Source organism: Oryza brachyantha, chromosome 2, assembly GCF_000231095.2.
Source record: "Oryza brachyantha chromosome 2, ObraRS2, whole genome shotgun sequence".
Taxonomy (NCBI): Eukaryota; Viridiplantae; Streptophyta; class Magnoliopsida; order Poales; family Poaceae; genus Oryza; species Oryza brachyantha.
This window is the reverse complement of record NC_023164.2, coordinates 17577873-17601716: the sequence shown is the minus strand read 5'-3', so window position 1 is coordinate 17601716 and position 23844 is coordinate 17577873. Positions and strand designations below refer to the sequence as shown.

Genomic DNA, 23844 nt, shown 5'->3' with positions numbered 1-23844 from the left:
TATGCCAACATCAATACACAAATATGCATGAAACTTAAGCCAAAAACAACATAAAGCAACAAGGTTCATGCAATCATCACACATCATAGGCAGGGGATTAAAAGTGTGATCTATCCTACAATCAGAACATCCCAGTGACACAAAAGTTCAGGAAACAGGATAGAGGGGTCGGACTGTCCGGCTTCAGTACGGACGGTCCGGCCGACACATACTCAGAAACATTTTGACCCCTCTCAATTCTGTAACTTCTCCCCCTTTTGGCATCAATACACCAGAAAAGGGAGCAAGCAGGGGAATGAGATGGTCAATCATCATCTGACACAATAATCTCAGTGGCACCGGAGTTGACGCTCGCAGTCTCGTCCTCTGTCTGGACGTCGTCACTCTTAGTGACCTCTGCCTCTGCAGCAACCTCTGGCTATGCTGGTTCTTCCATCTGAGGCGCACCAAACACAAACTTCTGCTGAGTAGTGTGGCCACCTAAAACCTGAGGCTCTGGGGCCTTGTGCGTTGCTGGTTGCTCTGGCGGCTGCTCCGCCTACGCTGCCTCCCCCTCAGCCCGAGCTTCTACCTCCTCATCCTCTGCTGCCTCGGTGTTGCCTCGGCCTCATCAGACTCGGCCTCCTCTGACGATTCGGTAGCTGGTACCTCGAACTCCTCATCGCCCTCCTCCACATACTCCTCGGTGTCGACATCACTGTCAACAGGAGCAAGGTGAGAGGAGGAAGCACCGACGTCGCCAATGATGGTACAGGTAGCCTCATAGGCAGCAAAAGGTTCCTCGTATACCTCATCCTCAGATTCAGAAGGAATCTCATGCCCAGACTCACGCAGAAGCTGATTGATCTTCCTTTCATTTGACTTAACTTTGACTGTGGTCTTCTTGCAGATTCCAAAAATGGCAGAGAGCGCTTTCTTGAAAGGAGAAAGCGATCCTGAAGAAGGGCGCTCTGGAATCTACGAGGATGACAGTTGAGCTGAGGTGCTGGACTTTCTCTTGGTTTTGCTGACCTTGGGGAGAATGGACTTATAACTCCGATGAACACAGTCTGCCACAAACCTCAGGCTAGTAACAGTCCCAATCATTAGATGTAGAAAAGGAGCATAAGCCAAGCCACGAGAAGCATCCAAAATGATCTACTGCAACTCATACCAAAATATACTTCATGATGCTGAAGGGGGCCGCATTCTCCCTCATGCGCAACAACAAGGTATGGTGTCTGGAGGTAAGTGTTGTTTTGTCACCGCTCTTGGGCGAAATAGTAGTCTTCAACAACTTAAGTAGCATATCGTAATGTGGAAGGAGCCCCTTGGTCGAGACAAGTGCCCCAATCGGCATCCGATCCGCATACAAAGTGTGGACCACCTCCGAAAACATTGGGGACTCGGCATGAATGCTGGACTTGTTCAGATCGAGTGCATCGAGTCCCAAGATGGTGGCAAATTGTGACATGGTCACAGTATACTCTTCCCCTTCAGTCAGCCACCGCATCTACTATTCAGTGCCATCCTCCGTCTCCTCAAAGAATACAGTCGCAAAGAACTGCCAAATTAGCTCCTCATTCCAATCCTTTTCCAAGCACATGATGCTGCCGACGTCATTGTCAACGCATATCTTGATCACTTGTTTCGCCACTAGGTTGCTTGAGGCCTGCAGATAGTCCCAATGTATCCACTTCATCTCTGTCAAAGAATTTGTTCTGTCAAGAAAAACCGAGTTATACCAGTCCACTTGAACTTGTGTCTTGAACCTATAATCGGCTTCACAGAGATACTGTTGTTCGGGAGACTTCAACCGATCAATTCTGGTCTTCCCCATGCACCTCATGTAGTCCACACTCTTCTTGAGGGTCTCGATTGGCTGCATCGCCCCACAACCCTTCTTTTTCTTAGCTCAAGAGGGCGGTTGCTCGACTCATGACGGGGGGGGGGGGGGTCGAGAGGAGCTACCACCAACTGGTTTCTTCCCTTTCTGCTTCTTGAATTTCTTGGATTTTTTTAACTTTCTTGGCTTTCTTGCACTTGGCAGGAGGGGATGAGGGAGAGACAGGTGAAGCTGTCTCTCGCCCTGTCTGACTGTGAGTGCGGGGATGCGGAGGAGACTCAATCACAATACCCATGGAGCGCTTACGGGTAGCAGCTCACTTGCCTCCCCCTTTTGTTGCCACTTTCTTGCCCTTAGTCATTTTCCCTCTTGGCAACTCAACCGGAGGGGATTCCTCACTGTCTGTCTCTGTAGATATCTCCTGACGAGTCTTCTGACGCTTTTCTAAAGTCATGACTGAGGATATAAAGTGCAAGAATCAATAAGCATGACAGAATTGAAGTATGGTGGAAGGTGGAGTCAAAGAATTAATCGGACTGGTTGTGGGCCGGACAGTCCGGACAAGCACACAGCAGTCCGGTCGGTGCTCATTGTTTGGTCAGAGAGGCTGAGCCGGACCGTCCGGTCCAAGTGCTATGCCAGACCGAGAGGACCGGCCGGACCGTCCGGTCTTGAAACCGGACTGTCCGGGTACGAATAGGTGGTTGTGCATGCGTTTTTGGCCAGTAGATCAGTAAACTAGACATCTAACTAAGTGGTTTTCTATGGTCGAAAGATGCTAGAACCTAACAGATTTAGAGATCGGGCTAAAACAAGGTGAAAACCCTAGAAGGAGATTGAAACCAATACCTGGAGTTGGGGAACGTCGAATCTGCGTTTGGGGGCGAGTTCCTCACCACCAATGCAGTGAAAAACGTGGAATCCGAAGCCTTTTCGATGGTCCAAACCCAAAATCGCCTCTATGGGGTGAGAGGGAGTTAGGGTTTGAGGAAGAGAGGAAATGAGAGAGATTTCCTCTCTCTGCTCGGCCTGGGGGCAGTTAAGGGAGTCGTCGGCCAGATCGTCCGACTGAGATTTGGTGGAACAGGCCGAGGGGGCTGGCCGGACCGTCCGGCTGGGGGCGGACTGTCCGGTCTAAACTGGTGAAGGTAAAAGAGGCTGAAGCGAAGCTGACTCGAAGAAAATTTGTCTATTCAACTTGAGAATCAGACAAAGCAATCAATACAAAACTATAAATCTTAAGTCAACAACCATTTTCGCAAACTAGAAATCAAGTTTTCGCAAAGCACTCAACAATTTTTTCTATCAAGTTTGAAACCAAGAATTTTGAAATTTTGTTTGGGAATGTTTGAGCCTTACTCCTGGTATTTAAGACCTATCCTATTTAAGAATTGACCTCTAAAAATACGAAGACTCATGTTGTTCTAACATGTGTATGAAATTGACTTAACTATTGAAAAGTTAAGCCGTTTTTCATGCAATGCTGCGAGAATCCAAAATATTTAGTTCATTTCTCAACTCGCAAAACATTTTCTCATCTAGGGGCTTGGTGAAGATGTCGGCTAGTTGGTGTTCGGTTCTCACATGGGTTAGAAAAATGTCTACTTTGGTTTCATGGTCCCTCAAGAAATGGTGTCAGATATCGATATGTTTGGTTCTTGAGTGTTGGACTGGGTTGTTAGTTATTTTGATAGCACTCTCATTGTCACAAAGAAGGAGGATCGTAGTCATGGTGTATCCAAAATCTTGTAGAGGTTCTTTCATCCATAGGAGTTGTGCACAACACGCACCGGTGGCTATGTATTCGTCTTCGGCGGTGGATAAGGCTATGGAATTTTGTTTCTTGGATGACCATGAGACTAGAGACCGCCCAAGGAATTGACAAGTCCATGTGGTACCTTTTCTATCAACCTTACACCCGGCGTAATTCGAGTCGGAGTAGCCTACCAACTCAAAATTGCACCCTTTTAGATACCAAAGCCCTAGGTTTGGAGTGCGAACCAAATACTTCAAAATTCTCTTAACGGCCACCAAATGACATTCTTTTGGAGCAGCTTGAAAACGAGTACACATGCATACACTAAGCATTATGTCGGGCCTAGATACGCAAAGGTAAAGGAGGGAGCCGATGATTGAGCGATATACCTTGATATCGACCTCCTTAACATTTACATCAAGGTCGAGGTGTACATTTATAGGCATTGGCGTCTTGATGGGTTTGGCGCCGTCTATGTCAAACTTCTTGAGGACATCTTTCAGGTACTTTGTTTGCAAAATGAACGTGCCATCCTTGAGTTGCCTTACTTGCAAGTCGAGGAAGAACTTCAATTCTCTCATTATGGACATCTCAAACCTTTTGGTCATGATCCTACTAAACTCTTCACTAAATGAAACATTAGTTGAGCCAAATATTATGTCGTTGACATAAATTTGGCACACAAACAAATCATTCTTAAGTTTCTTGGTGAAGAGAGTAGTGTCGGCCTTCCCGATTTCGAAACCGTTCTCGGTTAGGAAATCGCGAAGACACTCATACCATGCCCTTGGTACTTGCTTGAGCCCATACAAAGCCTTGTGTAGCTTGTAGACATGGTAGGGGTGCTTTGGATCCTCGAAGCCCAACGGTTGCTCCACGTATACCAATTCAAAGATTGGTCCATTGAGAAAGGCGCTCTTGACATCCATTTGGTACAACTTAAAATCATGGTTAGCGGCATAAGCTAATAGAATGGAAATGGACTCAAGACGGGCAACCAGCGCAAAGGTTTTACCGAAGTCAAGTCCTTCGACTTGAGTGAAACCTTGGGCCACTAACCGTGCTTTGTTCCTTGTGATGACCCCGTGCTCATCTTGCTTGTTCCGAAAAACCCACTTGGTCCCGATGACATTTTGCTTGGGCCTTTCCACGAGAAACAACACTTCATTTCTCTTGAAGTTGTTGAGCTCTTCTTACATGGTCATTACCCAATCCAGGTCTCCAAGCGCGTCTTCCACTTTCACTGGTTCCAAAGATGAGACAAACGAGTAATTTTCATAAAAACTTGCAATTCGGGATCGAGTCGTTACCCCTTTTCACATATCACCAAGGATGTTGTCCACCGGGTGATCCCTTTGTACTGTTTGATGAATTCGAGGATAGTGCACCGTGGGTGCCGGAGCCAATTCTTGTTCACATGCGCCCACGGCATCAATTCTATCCCCAAGGTCTTTATTGTCACCATCATCATCAACTAGTACAGGATCATCTTGGGTTGAGGATTCTTGTTGAACATCTCGTTCTTACTCTTGCTCCCCCTCAACCTCCTGGGGTCTTCTATCTCCAACGACCTTGCTGTCTATATCCTCCCGTGAAATTCCAATTCCGATTAGAAGTGCGTATACAGTTTTCTTGATAAGCTTGTGAAGGTATAGACGGATGAGGGAGTGGCACGCGGTGTTGACGGCTTCGGCCCAAAAGACATCCGGAGTCTTGTACTCATCAAGCATTGTTCGAGCCATCTCAATAAGTATTCGGTTCTTCCTCTCCACAATCCCATTTTGAGGAGGATCATATGGAGCGGAAAACTCGTGCTTGATTTCCTCTTCATTAAGAAATTCTTCAACTTGGGTATTCTTGAATTCTCCTCCGTTATCACTCCGAACTCTTTTTATCTTCACTTCAAACTCATTTTGCGCTCTCTTGGCAAATTTCTAGAAGATTTCTTGAGTTTCGCTCTTATCATAGAAAAAGAAAACCCAAGTGAAGCGAGAAAAGTCATCAACAATTACTAGACCGTGTTTGTTACCTCCTAAGCTTAGATAAACTATTGGTCCGAAGAGGTCCATGTGCAATAAATCCAACAGTCTTGTAGTCGTCATGATGTTCTTTGTGGGGTGGAAGGTTCCAACTTGCTTCCCCGCTTGACAAGCACTATAAGCTCGGTCTTTCTCAAAAATGACATTAGATAAGCCAAGAATGTGCTCCCCTTTAGAAGATTTGACAAATTTCTCATCCCGTAATGGCCAAGGTGACGATGCCAAAGCCATCCAAGAGTCGATTTGGCGATTAAGCAAGATTCAGAGTTAACTCTATCATTGTCGAAGTCGACAAGATAGAGATCCCCCTTTAGTCTTCCCTTAAACACCTCCGATTTGTTATCTCTCCTAAAGACAGAAACATCTATATCGGTGAAGAGGCAATTAAATCCAAGCTTACACAATTGAGAAACCGAGAGTAGATTGTAACTAAGGGACTCAACAAGAAGGAAATTTGAGAGAGAGTTGTCTTTGGAGATTGCAATTTTACCTAGGCCCATTACATTTCCTTTGTTGTCATCTCCAAAGATAATGTCGTCGCAATTTCCTCCATTCTCGTCGAGTGAGGTAAACATATTTCTTTCTCCGGTCATATGATTAGTGCATCCGCTATCGATCACCCAACTCGAGTCACCGAAGGAGTATGCCTACAAGAAACAGGTCAAGCATGCAATTTAGGTACCCAAACTTGTTTAAATTTGGGTCCCTTAACAATAGTGATCAACTCCTTTGGGATCCATATGCTTGGCCTTCGCTTCTCTTGACTTGATCCAATGAAGATAGCAACCACACGTCCACGGTTGTTCTTCATGATCACATGAGAGCCATAGATAAGCCTGATTCGAGCTAGATCCTCATGAACTGAGGAGAGCTCAAAGTCAGCCTTTCTGCCCTGCTGGGGTCGGACTGTCCGGCCCGTAGGACTAGACTGTCTGGCTGGTACTCTCTGCCAAGCAGATAGATCAGGTCGGACGGTCCGGTCCTCTTCCGGCCGGACCCTTCTGCCAGACCGAGAAGTCTGATCGGACTGACCGACTCAGACCGGACTGTCTGGTCTGCCCTCTCTGTTGAACAGAGGGGTCGGATCGGACCGTCCGGCCTGCCTTCTCTGTTGAACAGAGGACTTAGGCAGGACTGTCTGGCCCTGTTCGGACTGTCTGTACTCAGGGCTGATTTTTGCGTCCTCTTCAGCGTTGACTCCCCTTCCTTCACAAATGCAACACATGGTTTACTATTGATCATTATTCTTTTTGGGCTTGCATTTGAGTCGGGGGAATATCCAAGACCCCTCTTATCCTTGTTGTTATAAGAGGTGATTGTCTTGAAGAGAGCATCCTTGGATTGGTAAGTTCGAATGTATCCAAACTTTACCAAGGTCTCCAACCGCTCATTCTCTTTCTTCAACTCCTTGAGAGCTGCATTGTTAGTCTTAACAACACTTAAGTCAATAGTTTTGCATTTCTCACAATCAAGAATGATATTGATTATTGTATTGTCCTTAGAGTTGGAGAGGTTGCGCTTAAGATTGTCAATTTCATTCTCAAGATCATTGTGTCTCATATTCATGGACACAATAGTTTCCTCAAGAATTTCATTGACATCATTAAGATTGGTTATGGTTTGATTTGCTAGCGTGAGCTCCTTAGACAAATCAACCAACTTTTCATTCTTTCCGGCAAGGACCTTTTCAAGAGAGTCATTTTTTATCCTCTCTTGAATAAGGAGATCCTCTTGCCTCTCGAGAGATCCTTTCTTTTCTTCTAGCACTTTCATGAGTTTAGTGATATGAATGAGAGCGGGTTTGCTAAACTTTCTAAGCAAATCATCATCATTATCATGGTCTATATCATCATCATCACTAGAGTCAACATGATGCTCAGGAGCTAGATATACCTTGCGCCCTTGCGTCATGAGGCACAATGACGTATGATCATCGTCGTTGTCATTCAAGTTGGAGAAGAACCGCTCCGTGCTCGATGACGATATGGCCACGGTAGCGACGCCTTTGCTCTTGGTGTCACTTGACTTGGGCTCCTCCTCTTTATCGCTCTCATTGTCGCTTGAGAACCACTCTTCACCAATGTGAGCTCTCCCGGGCCTTCTCTTGAAATACTTGGTCTTGCCCTTGTCCTCCTTGTTCTTAACGAGCTTAGGGCAATCCGCTATGAAGTGCCCAAACTCCTTGCACTCATAGCATGTTTTCTTGAATTGCCTCTTGTACCGATCTTCATCCTTTCTCCCATAGCTCTTCTTGCGGAGGAATTTCTTGAATTTGTGGACCAACAGAGCGAGTTCTTCATCCTCACTCTCCGAGTCACTTGAGCTCTCTTTTTGAAGCTTGGAGCTAGTCTTCTTTGCCTTGAATGCAATCTTCTTGTTCTTGGCTTGGGCGGCATTGGTGGCGTATTTCTTAACTTCATTGGCTTCTTCCTCCAAGAGTTCATGCGAGATGATCCTTGAGAGCACGTCACTTGGAGTCATTCTCTTGAAACCGCTTGACTTACGGATCAAAGTCACCAAGGTAGGATTCCTTGGTGAAATTGCCCGGAGCAAGCGCTTCACCACCACATGATCCGTCATGTCTTCACTCCCAAGGCCACGGATCTTGTTCACTATGATCATCATCCGGTCACACATTTCTTGAGGTGTTTCGTCATCTTTCATCACGAACCTCCCTAGCTTCCCTTCAAGAAGTTTAATCTTGGATTCTCGAACCCCTCTTGATCCTTCATGAGCAATGCAGAGTGTGTCCCAAATCTCCATAGCTTCATCAAGTTGATCGACCTTGTTGAATTCTTCTGGGCTCAAAGAGTTGAGAATCATGCTTGCCGCTTGAGCACTGCTGTGGATGAGGAGCTCTTGCGCCGGAGTGAGATCTTCTTCATCTTCCGGCATATCCTTCACACCTGTGCACACAACTTCCCAAACACTTGGATGCAAGGAGATTAGATGAAGTCTCATTTTATGTTTCCATGCACCATATTGAGTACCATCAAAGGAAGTTGCACGACCGGAAGAGATAAAAATGTTAGATGAGGAAGTATTGAGTTTAGAGTAATCAAACTCAATAGAGGCTCCCTTTTTGGTAGAGCCTTCTCCACCGTCTTCATCTTTACAGTGGTTGTTGGAAACGTCGCTAGTCTTGTCTCCCATTTTGGACCACTTCAAGCTTTTAAGTCTTTTTAGAAGAATAGACTTTGATACCAATTGAAGTCCTAGAGAGACAGCCTAGAGGGGGGGTGAATAGGTGTCTTGAAAATTCTTTCAAATTAGCAGCGGTCAGTAAGGGCCGAACCGTCCGGGCCTAAGGCCGGACCGTCCGGTCGGCGCTCTCGGGTTGGGCCGAGAGCTCTAGCCGGACCGTCCTGGTTAGAACACCGGACCGTCCGGTTAGTGAAAAAAAACAGACTTGACATTCTCCTTTTTCGGTGATATTCATAGGAACGTGGTGTGATCGTGTGTGAAATATAATAACAGAAAGATCGCAGGAACAAACAGAACACATAAATCACAATAACAATAACACGAGAGATTTATCTCGAAGTTCGGATCTTTCGATTCTACTCTCCGTTGAGGTGCTCCTGCGAGCGGGATCTCTCTCGATCCTTTCCCTCTCTTGGCTTCCTCCCACAAGGCCAACACAGGTCTCCGGATTCACATCTAATGACTAGCAACCCCTTCGATCGACCACCAAGGTCAAGATCAAGGCAGCTTGCCCAACCCTATATTGCAATCCGCTCTACCCTGCAGCCTTCTATGAGAAAGCATAAGAATCCACTATCAATCTTACCTATTTTCTTGCGGAGGTTAGGCACCAACCTTCACAACTTGCTCCCGGACGATCCACATGAATCGGAAGCTCGCGGGCGACGCCTATCCGTCTAGGAGATCAATCTTCAAGAGTAATAGGCCACCTTGACTCCACATGCATCCATCAACACGCGAGAATGAACACTCTATCACTCACTAACCTTAACACTCTCTCTAAGACATGATCCAACGATTAATCTCTCTAGAAGGTGTTTTAGGTTAGTAGGGAGGCTTGAGAGGTGCTAAACTTGCCCTAACAACCAGAAAACTTGAACAGAAAGCATCACCAACGGTTAGATCTCAAGAGCCCCTTTTATAGGCGGACAGACGTCACTTAGCCGTTGGAAAAGAAACCTAACCGGGCTGTCTGGCTAGGGGGCCGAACCGTCCGACCGACACTTAACTCACTCACTCAAAGCAGGGGCCGGACCAAGATCCGGACCGTCCTGCCACCGGACTGTCCGGCCTGGGGGCCGGACCGTCCGGTCCATGCTGCTAGGAAAAACAACACCGAGACTCCCCTCGACTTTGACTCAACTCTGACCACTCTTGGATGCATGCTTAGCTTCTGGTGACCCCTGTTAATAGTACGGAGTTTCTATGACTCAAAACAAAAAATAAAATCTCCTTCGTCTTCATAGAACGGTCGCTCCGGGTCACACATGCATCAAGTAAGTCGTGTAATCCTTCAATCGAATTGATCATTTAAACTTCTCTGCAATCACAGCTCATTAGCGTACACATGCTTGGCTAGCATTGTTATTAATCGTCCAAAACTTCGTTTAGGGGATAGATGCACTTTCAAGAGGCTGTAGAAATCTCAGGCGCTGACACTCATGCCGCTTTGTACGTATGCAAGCATAGAATTAAATTGTTGATTTAATCTCCATCAATTACTCCATGGATTAGAGCACGTACGAAGTTAAAGGTGTTCATTTGCTGACTCTACTAATCGTCACAAAAGTAAATTTAATAACGTGGAGGAAAGTGATTGAAGGGGAGAGAAAAATCGTTATTATACATGACAACGGTTTAGAGTAGACTCTTAGCATTATTAAAGAAAATTTTGTTGTATGAGAATGAATAAAAAGGAAAGTAGTGCAATAAAAATTATTTTATTATATTAATAAAGAAATCATACTTCACTCTATCTTTCTACGTAAAATTATAAATATGGTTTGGTTGCTGACGTGGATTAGATAATAGTCCATAGTGGTTCTATATTTGAATATGTCCTTACGCATGCATGAGACGAGTGAGGTGACTGGCAAACATTACTTAGAGTGGGTGGCAATCAATGAGGCCCGTGTGTAAATATTCTCTTATTCGTCGGACGGTCATTATCTCTCATCCATGCGTCCTCTGTCACATTAGATTTCGCACCTAGTGTTATATTTTTTTCACCAGCTGGGTGTAGTCTGTATAGATTTAATTTTTTTATTACAACAATCTATTTTTTGAACATTTTTAATATAGAATAAAAAAATAAAAAAAATCTGCAAGTTACAAACTCGGAGACCGTGAGGCACGTTTGGGCCTGTCATCCTGGGCAAGGCCCATCCTATAGAAAGCACGTTTGTGCTTGGGAAAGTCCATTTGGCGTCCTAACAAATCTACGTCACGCACCCCAAACTCCGTAGGCCGTAGCTGCATCTTCCAGGCTCTTCCACCGCCACCGCGACTAAACCAAACCAAACCCCTCCGAGGCGCGAGAGCCAGGCAAAACCCTAGCGAAGGGGAGGGAACCGCCATCGCCACCGGCACCTCCGGCCGTGCCACGCGCGGCGGGAGCGACGGCCATGGACGCGATCCGGAAGCAGCTCGACCAGCTCATGGGCGCCAACCGCAACGGCGACGTGCGGGAGGTCAGCCGCAAGTACTACGACCGCGACGTCTGCCGCCTCTTCCTCGCGGGACTCTGCCCCCACGACCTGTTCCAGCTCACCGTGCGTTCCCCGTGCTGTTGGCTCCCCCCTCGCGCTCGCGGAGTCCCCCTCGATATCTCCATTGTATTCGGTTATAGCGTGGCCCGAATAAAATCTCGCTGATGTGCGCCTGCGTTGTTTGTTTTTGCAGAAGATGGACATGGGGCCGTGCCCCAAGCTGCACTCGCTGCAGCTGCGTAAGGAGTATCCTTGGAGATCCCCTTCAAATGATTCATGCAGGGTTTAGTATGTTTCAGTTAGATTTTGTATGTGAACAGATTGTGGTGCGCCGCTGCTTAACGGTTTAATTTGAAAAAGAGGTGGCGTGTTCTAAGGCGAGAGCGAAATTCTATCGATTAGGTGGATTGTTTGGTCTGTGAATTGTTGGGCTTGGGTGCTCGTCAGTAAAATTGCAGTGACATATATTTAGTATTCATTGTGACTTCTACAGTTTTTGAGATATGGGCCATGTGGCTTCAATATTTTTGGAGTTGATTCTGTTTACTTATCGCGAACGTTAATTGTTTGATGCTTGGGTATGTTACAACCATTTGGTGTCTAGGGTTTACTTTCTGGAAGATTTACATTATGAATAAATATTAGTGGTGTGGCTCTATTTTATTGCATTTCTGAGGACAGGAAATGGAATTCCTCTTTTAAGCGTTACATTGTGCCAGCTATGATTTTTTCCCTTTTTGGCTTTAATCATGTGATGCTTCTTTTTCTCCATTGCCAAAATTAACTGATTTGAGGTCAACTTGGTAAAAATAGAAAATTGTTAAGGAATTGGTAGAAGATTAGATTAGCACTATATGGTTATTCTCAAAACCAAAACTCATATAAGGTGTTTAGCATGTTCCTGTTGGAAAAGCTGTGGCACGACATGAAGAGGTTATGTTTCTTACTCTGACCGTCCCAAACTATAAGCACTTCTGAGATTTTCACGGGGATTAAGAAGAGGGATGAAATCAAATGGGGGTGATTACGATTGGTTGAGATGAGGAACTAGATGGAGGAATAAAATGAGAATGGTTGTGATTATTTGCAATGATGCAGTAGGTGGAGAAGTTGCTGTGCTTTGGGGCAAATTTTGAACACTAGAGCCTAGAAGTTGCTATATTTTGGGATGGCGAAAGTGTTATTTACATGCTAGTCTCTACTTATGTTTGCTGTTGAGTGCAAGAGTACTTTCTTATTTGTTTCCTGAGCTTTGTAAGATATGAAGAAGCCAAGGCCAAAGGTATGGACAATTATGACCGTGAATTGGAAGAAACTATAGAAAGACTAATATCTGAGTGTGAAAGGAAGATTCAAAGAGCCCTTAAGCGCCTAGAGGATGATGATGCCAAGGCAGCTATAGCAATTTCTGTCACTGAAGTCACACAGGTATCTTCCTTTAATAGATATTTCTCCGCGGGTGCCATCAATTAAGTTTGTATTATCCAATTGTGGTGATAACTAAATGGCAATAATATGTATTTGCCAATGCAGAGTAAAGAAGTGCTTGAGTTCTCCAAACAAATTAAGGAGAAGATGAAGGAGATTGATGCTTTTGGTAAATCTGATTTTACATTTGTCTTGTTTCAAATTCCATCATGTCCACATACTATACGCTTGAGTTGACCATATCTTTATAAATATTTCTCCTGAAAATTATTCAACACATTGGCTTCTGCCTAGTTGTGTTTTACTATTTTATCGATGGGGTATTTTTAAACAAGTAAAGTCAAAGGAACTAAACTAAAATATGATCCTAAGAATGTTGTAAATTCATACAATAGCTGGAATCATGATAAGATATGGAAATTTGACCTCTGTAACCAAAATGAATGCTTTCTTTTTTCCATAGTTTATCAATTTTTTTAATTTATTGTGCCTAATGGGGTGGTATTGATTTAAGGAAAATAACCAACTCTTTCTCCAATATAATTTTCTTTCCTCATCACTATTTTGTTTCTTGAATCTTTAATTCTTTTGCTATTCAAATCTTTTTAGTTTTGCCTGCAATTGTAGTTAGTTTCACCTCAACCTCCCCATTTGAAAACTTCAAATTTTCATGTGCACTACATAAAACAACTTAGCATTCATTTCTTCATGCCTTTTGTTGTATCGAGCTTTATTATATCAACTTTCTCTTCCTCTAGATCTTGAGGGAAACACTGAAGGCAAAATTCGCGCTACTGAAGAGGTTGACAAGCTAAAGGAACAGAGGGCGGAAGAGCAGGTATTGACCTTGTGGTCAATGGTCATCAAATATGTGTACCACAATGAAGTTTGCGTAGTGTGTTGACTTTATATTTTTACATGGTTGAATTTCTTCCCATCCTATTGCTTTATATAGAATGTTTTACCAATGGAAGATTAACGGCATATTTGTGTTTGTATAACCTTTCATACCCTCTCAGGCAAAGCTTCTACTTGAAGCCTTTAATAAGGACCGTGTCTCATTAATGACTTCTCTCCAAACTGCTAATCAATCAACTGCACCTGCTGCTGCTCCAGATGCACGCACACAAGAAATGATTGCTGAAAAACTCAAAAAGGCAGAAGAACTAGGTATGTTTTTTTGACCATGCTTCCTATAGACTCCACTGAATCACAAAAGCACGTGGCTAATCGTCTTCTGTTCTTCTTTAAATACATATATGAAAATGCAGATAGTGGTTTCTAACTTCCATATTGTTCAGGTGAGAATGGAATGATCGATGAAGCTCAAAAACTGTTGGATGAAGCAGAAGCTCTGAAGAAGGTTGTTTCTACCTTGGATTTTAGATTTATTGGTGCAACCAATTAGAAATTTTAGAAATAAATCCCCTATGTTAGTTTCCATGGTAGTGTTCCATATCTTTCTTATGTCTTCTGTTGTCATGTCTAAACAGCTTGGTGCTCGGCCACAGCCAGTTCCAGATTCTGCAAAGATGTCAACTCACGTTCAGATTGTAAGTTTGGTGAATTGTCCTATTCCGGTCCACATCAAAAGTTGATATATTTAGTTTTGTCTTCTACCCCAGAAATCATCACCGTGTTTAACTGTGGATACAATTTGTTGTGTTGTTTTTATATATTGGTGGTGTTTATCTTTCAATTTTGTTTAGACAGATCAAAAGTTGCGCCTGTGTGATATATGTGGGGCATTCTTGAGCATGTATGACAGGTAAATTCATCTTCTTAACTTCACCATCAATTTCTGCATGGGGGTCATGAATGTATGAGAATTTGGGGTTTCAAGTGCTTCAGCTTTTGACGAACACCTGTACCTCCTTTCACCAGCAGGCTATTGGGTCTACTTTTTCGAGGATTACTTTTGCAGCTAAAAGAATGTGCGTGTTTATTTTATACATGTTTCATCCTTATGGATTGTAAATGTCTTTTTAAGCGTTATAATAAATTATCACAATCTTTTACCGAAGAGCATGTCTACTGTTTATGATTAATATCTTAGCTTACATTTTTTTCTTCCAAACAGTGACCGGCGTTTGGCAGATCATTTTGGAGGGAAACTTCATATGGGTTATATGCTGATACGTGAGAAGTTGCCTGAACTGCAAGTGAGTGTTTAGAAGTTGTGCTCTTTTGAATGGAGTTTAGCTTGGTAGAGTTGCATGTTAGTACACAGCCTTTTTTTATGGAAACAGTAGGTTTACCATTCTGGAATACTATTAAAATAAGTTTAAAATATGGTATAGAGGATGGACAGAGTCAAACAGCAAATCACAAAGGAACTAACCAGTGGGCATGAGAGATGACTAAGCTACTAAAAAATAAAGAAGCACAAAGGTCAACTTGCACTATAAACAAGATTCGCCAGGATAATTAACAAGATTTTGGCTAACATGGATGGTTAATTAACCTTTTTATTTGTACTTAAATGTGTTTTTTATTGGAGATGAAGATGTGGTATTTTTTATGCTTTTAATGTTTACAGGAAGAGAAAAACAAAAGGCGCAAGATGGACCGAGCTGAATATGACAGAAGGTATTCTATAGTTTGAACTTAGAAGGCTATGATTAATAGCAAAACAACACTATTTCATATGTGTGCCTAAATACATTCCAACTTTCTCTTATGTAACTAGTAGGTCCAGGGAAAGGAGCCTAGAACGTGACAGAGCATCTAGCAAGGATCGCCATAGAGGAGACCGAGAGAGCAGCCGTGACAGGGATTATGGCCATAGGAGAAGCCATGATCGATACCATGACAGAGAAAGTAGGCCGGGCAAGGACAGAGAATCAGGGAGATCCCGTAGTTATGATTCAAGGGGCCATCGAAGGTCACGATCCCCTAGGGACAGTTCTAGAGACTATGACCAATATGGGTATGCTTACACTTACTTGATTTCGCTGTCATATAAATTATGAATTTGCATAATAATTTCTTTGTCATATTTTTATGACTGCACAAACAAAATAAGTACACTGAAAGAACCAGATACATTATGATGGTTATAAAATTTCCCATGAAAAAGTATAGAATAATAGAAATATGTTCTTCATAGATCAAACCAATTTTAGTATCGGCATATATATTTGCTTAAGAGTTTAATGTCAACTTCCAAAATGTGCATTATGAATTAATTAAATTGTCTAGTCAAGGTATACCCAGCAAATGTGTATTTTTTTTCTTTTTTGGAAAAAAGAACCTTTCTTACCATAGCACTGCCCAGAATTTTGGTGAAGTGCGTCTGAGTCTGGTTTTATGTCACTGCAGGCGTGATGACCGTCGGCATCGGCGCTAGACACAGGGCTGAGGGTTTTAACATGCACTGGATCCTTTGGTGTTCCAGTTCAGAAGTTCATATGGGATAAAATGCCATTGCGGGCGACTAGCTTTGTGACCGGACGAATATGCTTCTTTCCTGTATATCGATCTGCGCTGTCACTAATGAACATGTACTGCTGTAATAGCTACATTAAGTTAGGACTCCAGTTGAGGTTGATCATGTACAAGCTCCTACTGTTCTAAACTTGTGGTATGTCTCAGTTCATCCCAATTTAAATTTATGTTATCATTTCCTTGAGAAACCCGTCTGTCTATTTGGTGTTGTTAACATCCGATTAAAAAAAGATGGAAGTTTTACTCAACCGGATTCCCTGATAACGTGGACACGTTTATCTCGTAGGAGGCAGATTCCCTCCACAACTTCAAATTCTTGGAGCCCCACATTTTTGCTCTTTTTGCTTCTGCTTGTAAGTTAAAAGTTTTAACTTTAAATTTGAGTAGATTTTAATATTTTTTAACGTATCTATAGACACACAGCATAAAAGTTTTATCTTTAAATTATTTTTTTACCTGTAAATATATTATTTGATTTTTGCTCCTTCACCCCCTTGAATTATAAATTGAACCATAGGCTTCAACGTGTTTAATTCTCCGTGAAAATTCTTGAAACTATAGTTTAGATGTGCAAGCTGTCCGTGGAACTGTGTAACCGTGGAGCGCACGGATATGATCAGCTGGTTCACTTCGCGGGCACACGGCCCAGGCTGGCGAACGCACTGGCAGCTCGGCAACGTTGGAATGGGCATGCGCGCGTACGATTAGAAGAAAGACTTGCCCCGGCTGCATGTGCGTGGCCGTACCACATTAGCCCGGTTGATTTGCCGAATTACTAGGTTGCGCCGGCCGGACGCGGAAGTGGCGCTCACGGTTGATTTGCCGGACTGCCTGCCCGAATATATAATCCACCGGTGTATAGTTTGTCCCTAGCATCTGAAGTAAGAATGCAAACGTGGGTTTACTTTAAAGCCCTTTAATCACAGTTCTAGTTGCATTTTTTACATTTATGTTATGTTATATTTTGACATTTACTTTTATACTAGTGGATGGTAAGAGTTCTTATGCGGGTTATCTAAATCCTTAATCATGCACTCATGCTATCTATTTTATACATGTTCTACATGATACCATCTTCAAGGTATTCATGTCAGCATTAACTTTCTCGTTGCGTTTTATATAAAAGCGGTTAAAAATAGAATCAACACGTTTACTCCTCAAATATATTTAAATATATGTTACATATATTTCTTGAAAAATTATAAAAATATTTTTATTATCATCTAAAAATAAATTTTATTGTGAACAATAGTCGCACAATAAAATCATGAATATAAACTTATACACTTTCAACGGTATGTTCCACTTTGATAAAAGAAAAGGTATGTTCCACAAATCTCAAATATATGAGGACAAAATGAAAATTTTCAAATGAATTAAACGGTCAATTTTAATTGACAGAAGGAACATGGAAGGGGTAAAATCAAAATGAGAACTGCTATAGGGTACTTTAATGATCGAAGCAGCAAAGGACAACCGTATATAACACAAGCAGCAAAACAGAGAAGCGGAGCGTACATGATCAATTTATTTAACAATTTAGTTGACAATGGAATACCGTTCTCTAGACTTTCTAAATCAAAATTGAGAATATGTATAGCAGAATAAGCAAAACAATAGAAAGTAGTGACAATTTTTTAGGGTATATAATGTATTTTCTCAAGAAAAAGAAAAAAACAAGTAGACCACCACCTGTTCGGTCATGTCCGCACGCCTACTATCGATCACATCACTAGCAGACGTACACTACACGATCCCCCAGCATGAACGCATGTGCACGGGCGCAAGGCGGTCAACGGCAACCGGTGCCCCTCGTGAGAAAGACCCATGCATATGCGTGTGTACTCCTCGCCTAGCTGCGTTCGGGCCAGATTTTTTTCTCGTTTTTCAGGTGTATAATTTTTTACTGCTAAATGACATATGCTCTTATAAGAATTATGTAGAGAAATTCAACATTATATATTTTTAAAGTGGATTTTAACTTTACAGTATTTATTTTTTTCATTATATTGTTAAATAGCTATCACGAAACCGGATAACTTTTCATCTATCATCATCGTTAATATTTAAAAGAACGCAGGTTAGTTAATTCTGGTATTATATCGCGGCACGAAATCCGTAATCTGCGTCCACCCTCGTGCTCGGCGCCGCGGCCCGGGGCCGAGAAAAGTCACACACCTCCCTAGCCAGCACCGCGCGCGTCGTCGGGCGCCGTAAACAAATCCCCTCCTCCTCCGACCGAGCCGACGAAACCCGTCGCCCTACTCCCTGCGACCCGCGTCGCCTGCGCGCCCTCACCCACCCGCGTGTTCGCGGCCGCCGCGCGGATGCGATGCAAGTGCAGGTGCGCGCTACTGTGCTGTCACTGTGCAACCGCGCCCCCGGTCGCGTGATTTTTCCTTCGATCTCGGCGTCGCCGTGGCTCACATGTGGACCTGCAGTGCTCAACCGTACACGGCAGCTGAATTTGTTCGCGAGTCCTAGCGCCCTACACCCCTAGACAATTGAACTGGTGTTGTACTGCAGTTCAACTCGACGTACACAGACACTAGCCAGCTACTAGCTCGATTCGTTTAATTTTAGCTGAAACGACAGTGTGCATTTTAATATAAGCACGAAATCTGTAGCCTTGGTTTCATGTACTCGCCATGTGCCTCAGACTTTGCTCGTGAAAAGACGAGAGTTGGCATCCTGGTTTTGTTTAGGCCCTGTTTAGTTTTCGAATTTTTTTTCCAAAAACATCACATCGAATTTTTAGACACTTAAACGAAGTATTAAATATATATAAACATTAAAACTTATACGGAAAATCGTGAGACAAATCTTTTAAGCCTAATTAGAACGTGATTAGCTATAAGTGCTACAGTAATCAACATGTACTAATGACAGATTAATTAGACTCAAAAGATTCGTCCCGCGGTTTTCAAGCGGAATCTAAAATTTGTTTTGTAATTAAAGTACGTTAAATACTTCAAATGAGTATCTAAAAACTTGATTTGATATTTTTTTTAAAAAAAGGCCTAATTTCTTTTCGCGCTACAATTAATACGGCGAGGCGAGCTCACGGATCAAAGAACCGTTGTGTGCAGACAAGACACTCTAGTTTTTCTTTAACAGATCTAAGATGGTCTACTCCGAATGCAAACAAAATCGCTGTGGGCTAGTTCATGCAAAACCGGGGCTCAGCTCATATATACTGCAACTCGCAGCAAAGCTTAACCTGAAACAAATTAAGGTGTGCAACAGTTAGCGCCAACTGCTGCTTTGAGTGTGTGCATGCAGAGGCATGGAGCCGGTGGCACCGCTGCGTGTGTCCGTCGTCTTCTTGGTGATCGTCGTGGCGCTTCAGTGCGGCGCCCTCGCGGCCACCGTCGACGCCGCGAGGCAGCTGCGGCCGGTCGTCCAGCGCGGCCATGACAGCGCGGCCGCCGCGGCGGCGGCGTACGCCACGCTGCACGAGAGGACGCCGGGGTCGCCGTCGACGACGGTCATGGCGTGGACGGCGCAGCTCCCGGCCGGGCCGAGCGCCAAAGGCCCCGGTCACTAGCTAGCTGGACGTACGTACGTGGTGCGACCGACGAAGCTAGATGAGAGAGCTCCCTTTGCACGACGGTTGATTTTTTTCCCCATGGTTCGTGCATTTGGAAGAAGCTCCTGAGTTCAGTCATTTTTTTTGTCTCTTTGTTTATCTTCAGTTTTAATTTGCTTCCCTTCCTAGTGATCCAGCTCATTTTTCTGATGAAAAAAATGTGAGGAGAAAATTACGGTTGCCTGTTGTGATGCCAGGTCGATATTTTTTTGCTCTGTTTTCACGTAGTACTACTCTACTACGTAAATTAACGCACTACACTGTATTTCGTTCGTTTCACTTCGTATGCATGCTACTTCCTCTAGTCTGATAATTTATGTTAGTATTTAGTTTGAAAACACTTCACCAACACGTATAGATATGCTTTAAAAAGTACTTTAATAAAAATACAATTTATTTATTTATTATATATATTATAATAGGAAATGACAGTGGAAGATATGTTTTAGAGATCGATCATATGGTGTTTGTTAAATCGGTAGGAATTATCAAATTGAATGGAGTAGTATTTTAAAACTAAATTTACACGGGGTAGTAACTTTTTGCTAATTCGACCTTTACATTTGGCACTTCGTATATCTTTTTGGCGGCAAATGCTAGGGAAGTTAACGCAACAAACCGACGACCGAAAAGTATGCACATAACTTGGGTTTGGTCGGGGCCGTAGCAGGATATGTTTGTAGCATTGCATGCTTGCTTCTGCAAAATTTAGACGTTCCACATGCATGATAAGCTCCTCCAAAATAGGGGTGCTACGGATCGACTCAGAACAGACAATACAACTAAATAAACTTAGGCCCCTTTGATTTAAAGAAATTCCATGAAATCAAAAGAATGAACTATATGAAATCCTATGAAATTTCTATGGAATGCATCTTCCTACATAAGTTTTGGAGAAAATTTAACGAGAGGTTGAACTTCATGGAAAAAAAATCCTAAGTTTATATCTCTCCTTAAATTACTGTGTTTTTCCTATGGTCCAATTAAACGGTTATTCCTACGTTTTTTTTTGTTTTGTAATCCTCTGTTTTACACCTACATTCCTATCAGAATCATATGTTTTACCTATTCCTCGTTTTTTCATTCCTGTAATTCAAAGGAACCATTAGGTTTTTTTTTTAACAAAGCAATAACCAGGTAATGCAAATTCATAGAACAACAGCCTGGTTGTATGTTCATGATTTCCGACCGCGATATTAGCGTGCTCATAGAAATCAATTGTCATCCTTGATTGCCATTCGACGACGACTGACTCGGGTAGCATCAAGATGGAGCCTTGGAGGAGAAGGGTGGCGGCCGAACTAGGTTTCGCTACCCACGTCGCCTTTAGAGAGATAGGATCAATTTTTTTTGTTTCTGGCTAAGCTCCTCCCCCTTATGCATGCCTGACATGTTACTAGTTGTAAAAAAGACAAATGCTAACATGATATGACTTAACTGTACTGCTAAAATTGTATAACTCTTTCTCGAAACAAACAAAAAGGAAAAGAAAGAGAAAACAGAAATCATGATCAACTAAGCCCTCTCGGGGGCTTGCTTAAGAATAAGAAAGAGGAATCTTATGAAAATAGCATGGAATAAGGTTTGATCCTATTTATGGGGATTCCGTAAATATCCCATTCCAAAAATCGAAACAATCGGGACTTTTCGGAGATTGGATGCAGTTACTAATTCATGATCTGGCATGTACAGAATGAAAACTTCATTCTCGATTCTACGAGAATTTTTATGAAAGCGTTTCATTTGCTTCTCTTCCAGGGAAGTTTCATTTTCCCAGAATGTATCCTAATTTTTGGCCTAATTCTTCTTCTGATGATCGATTTACAAAATACATCTAGAGATCAAATGTATTCTCATGGGTCCGCCTATTGATCAAATGTTTAAAAATTCTAATTTCATCGATCAAATTCGGTCATTTTCACTGGATGATAATTTGAAGACATGTATATAAGTTAAAAATTACATATATGTCCTTCCCATAACCCCCGCATGCATTACGTGTGTGTTTGACAGACAAACAAAAAATCAAACGTTTGATCAATAGCAAAAGTGTATTCTCATAGTTATAAAATATCTTATAGAAAGACCGCACAACGCGCTTGGATTTGCAGTTTTTTTGAATAATTGCAATTACATGGTGATGAACATTAGAGATTTTATATAAAGGATGCCAACTGTAATTTATAAATAGTAAAACCTGCCTATCGAAGAAAAAAAATCCAAAAACACAACAAGCAAACAAAATCTCGTGGAGCATTCAAGGGCCACAAAATTTGACTGAGACGACAAAGAAAATATGTCCACGGAAATATGGAGCATACATATATATAGCAACACCATTTACGTAATGCAGTACGGTTTTATTTCGCTGTATATGTGACAATTATTGGACCCAAACTGAACCTAGAGCAATTAATGCGTACATCAATACGTGTAAACACTACTAGTACTCGTAGTAGTACTCCAGTAAGCATGCCAATCAGCACGTGAGGTTGCTGCCGGGGTCGACGCCGAGCTGCTGGCAGAGCTGCTGGTAGTAGGCGACGCGGCTGTTGACGGCGGCGGGGTTCTTGCCGTCGCACTCGAGCGCGCCGTTGATGGCGCGGATGGTGGCGCCGAAGCCCTGGCCGGAGACGATGGCGTCGTGCACGTTGTTGGCCCAGTACCAGAGCGCCGTCTGGAACGCCAGCACGGGGCTCCGCGCCACCGCGTCCGGGTCGCCCAGCCCGTCGAACCCGATGCTCTGCCCCGCCGGCCCGTAGTTGAAGTTCCACGAGATCTGCAGCGGCCCGCGCCCGTAGTACCCTTTCCCCGCCGCGCACGGCCACTGCGTGCTCGTCTCGTCGCAGTAGTTCTTGCTCGCTCCGTCGATCTCCTCGATGTAGCAGAACTCTGCAATAACCCCATTGCCATTCTCATCAGAACAGAACAGAACACGGTGTTTTTACTGTGCGTGCGTGTGCGTGTGGTGTTTGAATGGTGCTTACTTATGGTCTCGTGGTTGGCGTGCGCGAAGAAGGCGGCGATCTCGCGCTTGGAGTCGTCGTCGGAGCCCGTGCGGCCGAAGGAAGGGTAGCCACCGGCGGCGCTGAGGAAGGCGTCGCGGGTGTAGAACCCCTTCGCGGCGCAGCCGTCGGCGGCCTGCGCGACCAGCGCCGCGAAGAACTCCGGCGTGACGATGCTCGCCACGGACACGCTGTTGGTGGCCGGCACGTCGCAGGGCCCCGACTGGCACCCCGTGCCGCAGTAGTCTTTGCCGGTGCCGCAGTAACCCCACTTGCTGCAGCACCGGTCCGCCGCGCACCCGCAGTTCTGCGCCGCCGCGGTGCTCGCTGACACGCCCACCACCAGCACGATGGACAGCATCAGGGAGGAGAGCCATGACGCCGACGCGGCCATGGCTGGCTGGCTGTCTGGTCGGTTACTATGCGTGCGTCGAGTTTGCTGTGAGACTTTGTGATGTCAAGTTTCCGGTGGCTCGCCGTGGCCGCTTTATATAGCTGACCGATGGACCTAATGCGGTCGATGCATGGATGGATAGATAGTTAAGGACGATAACGATCGGCGACATGTGGTCTGACTTTACGCGCGCGGCTGTTCAAACCGGGAACGAGTCAAATGCGTTGACGTCCACACACCGGCATATGCACGTTTCTGTTACTTGCTGGCCGAAGCTCCGAACCATGTGTCCACTTGTGTGGACTAAACGCGCAAGTGCGTGCCGTTGGCTCACTCCTGGGCGCCGCGGTGCGCGTGTCGTGGTAACGATTGGACTAGTTCGACGACACGGGCGTATGGAGGTACTAGAAGCGCAGGCGTTCGCGGCCTGTTCAATGCATGTAAGCCGTTCGTATGTTACAAAATTTATAAAAAAAATTTATCTCTATCTAACAGATGACCACAACGTCTCTTCGCGGTATGGATGTGTGCTCCAATGTCAAACCGACACTGCTAGTACTGTTGTACGCTGCGTCTCATCTATTCACTGGCACTATTGATTACCTTAATTTATGTGTTAAAGGATAAATTAAATGTTTTACAGATAAACAAATAGATAAGTTATTATA

At 43.8% G+C, this 23844-nt stretch overlaps 2 protein-coding genes across 3 annotated transcripts; one reads left to right on the top strand and one right to left on the bottom strand.

The window, feature by feature from the left end:
* Positions 1 to 11083: 11083 nt before the first annotated feature.
* Positions 11084 to 16375, top strand: LOC102700865 (U1 snRNP-associated protein usp106-like). Of its 2 annotated transcripts, none has more exons than XM_006647420.3 (13): positions 11084 to 11376; positions 11507 to 11559; positions 12573 to 12741; positions 12847 to 12910; positions 13500 to 13579; positions 13761 to 13911; positions 14043 to 14104; positions 14235 to 14294; positions 14451 to 14509; positions 14822 to 14903; positions 15281 to 15330; positions 15434 to 15670; positions 16063 to 16375. In XM_006647420.3, the coding sequence occupies exons 1-13, from the start codon at positions 11230 to 11232 to the stop codon at positions 16088 to 16090; spliced, it is 1242 nt and encodes a 413-aa protein (XP_006647483.1). In that variant the 5' UTR covers positions 11084 to 11229; the 3' UTR covers positions 16091 to 16375. The 2 variants fall into 2 exon arrangements, with proteins under 2 accessions (XP_006647483.1, XP_015689639.1); XM_015834153.2 differs by having other exon boundaries at positions 15431 to 15670.
* Positions 16376 to 22119: 5744 nt separating this feature from the next.
* LOC102703190 (chitinase 6) lies at positions 22120 to 23228 on the bottom strand. Its single transcript, XM_040521006.1, has 2 exons — positions 22765 to 23228; positions 22120 to 22669 (listed from the first exon to the last, which is right to left on the bottom strand). The coding sequence occupies exons 1-2, from the start codon at positions 23174 to 23176 to the stop codon at positions 22257 to 22259; spliced, it is 825 nt and encodes a 274-aa protein (XP_040376940.1). The 5' UTR covers positions 23177 to 23228; the 3' UTR covers positions 22120 to 22256.
* Between the last annotated feature and the right edge of the window lie 616 nt (positions 23229 to 23844).

What these genes read in the sequence shown, in the direction of transcription:
- LOC102700865 (XM_015834153.2), top strand. Translation starts at nt 11,230, where the DNA reads ATGGACGCGATCCGGAAGCAGCTCGACCAGCTCATGGGCGCCAACCGC. An exon ending in CGAGCTGAATATGACAGAAG is followed by an intron (nt 15,331 to 15,430) that starts GTATTCTATAGT and finishes TTATGTAACTAG; the next exon opens with TAGGTCCAGGGAAAGGAGCC. An exon ending in AGAGACTATGACCAATATGG is followed by an intron (nt 15,671 to 16,062) that starts GTATGCTTACAC and finishes ATGTCACTGCAG; the next exon opens with GCGTGATGACCGTCGGCATC.
- LOC102703190 (XM_040521006.1), bottom strand. Translation starts at nt 23,176, where the DNA reads ATGGCCGCGTCGGCGTCATGGCTCTCCTCCCTGATGCTGTCCATCGTG. An exon ending in CGCCAACCACGAGACCATAA is followed by an intron (nt 22,670 to 22,764) that starts GTAAGCACCATT and finishes GGGTTATTGCAG; the next exon opens with AGTTCTGCTACATCGAGGAG.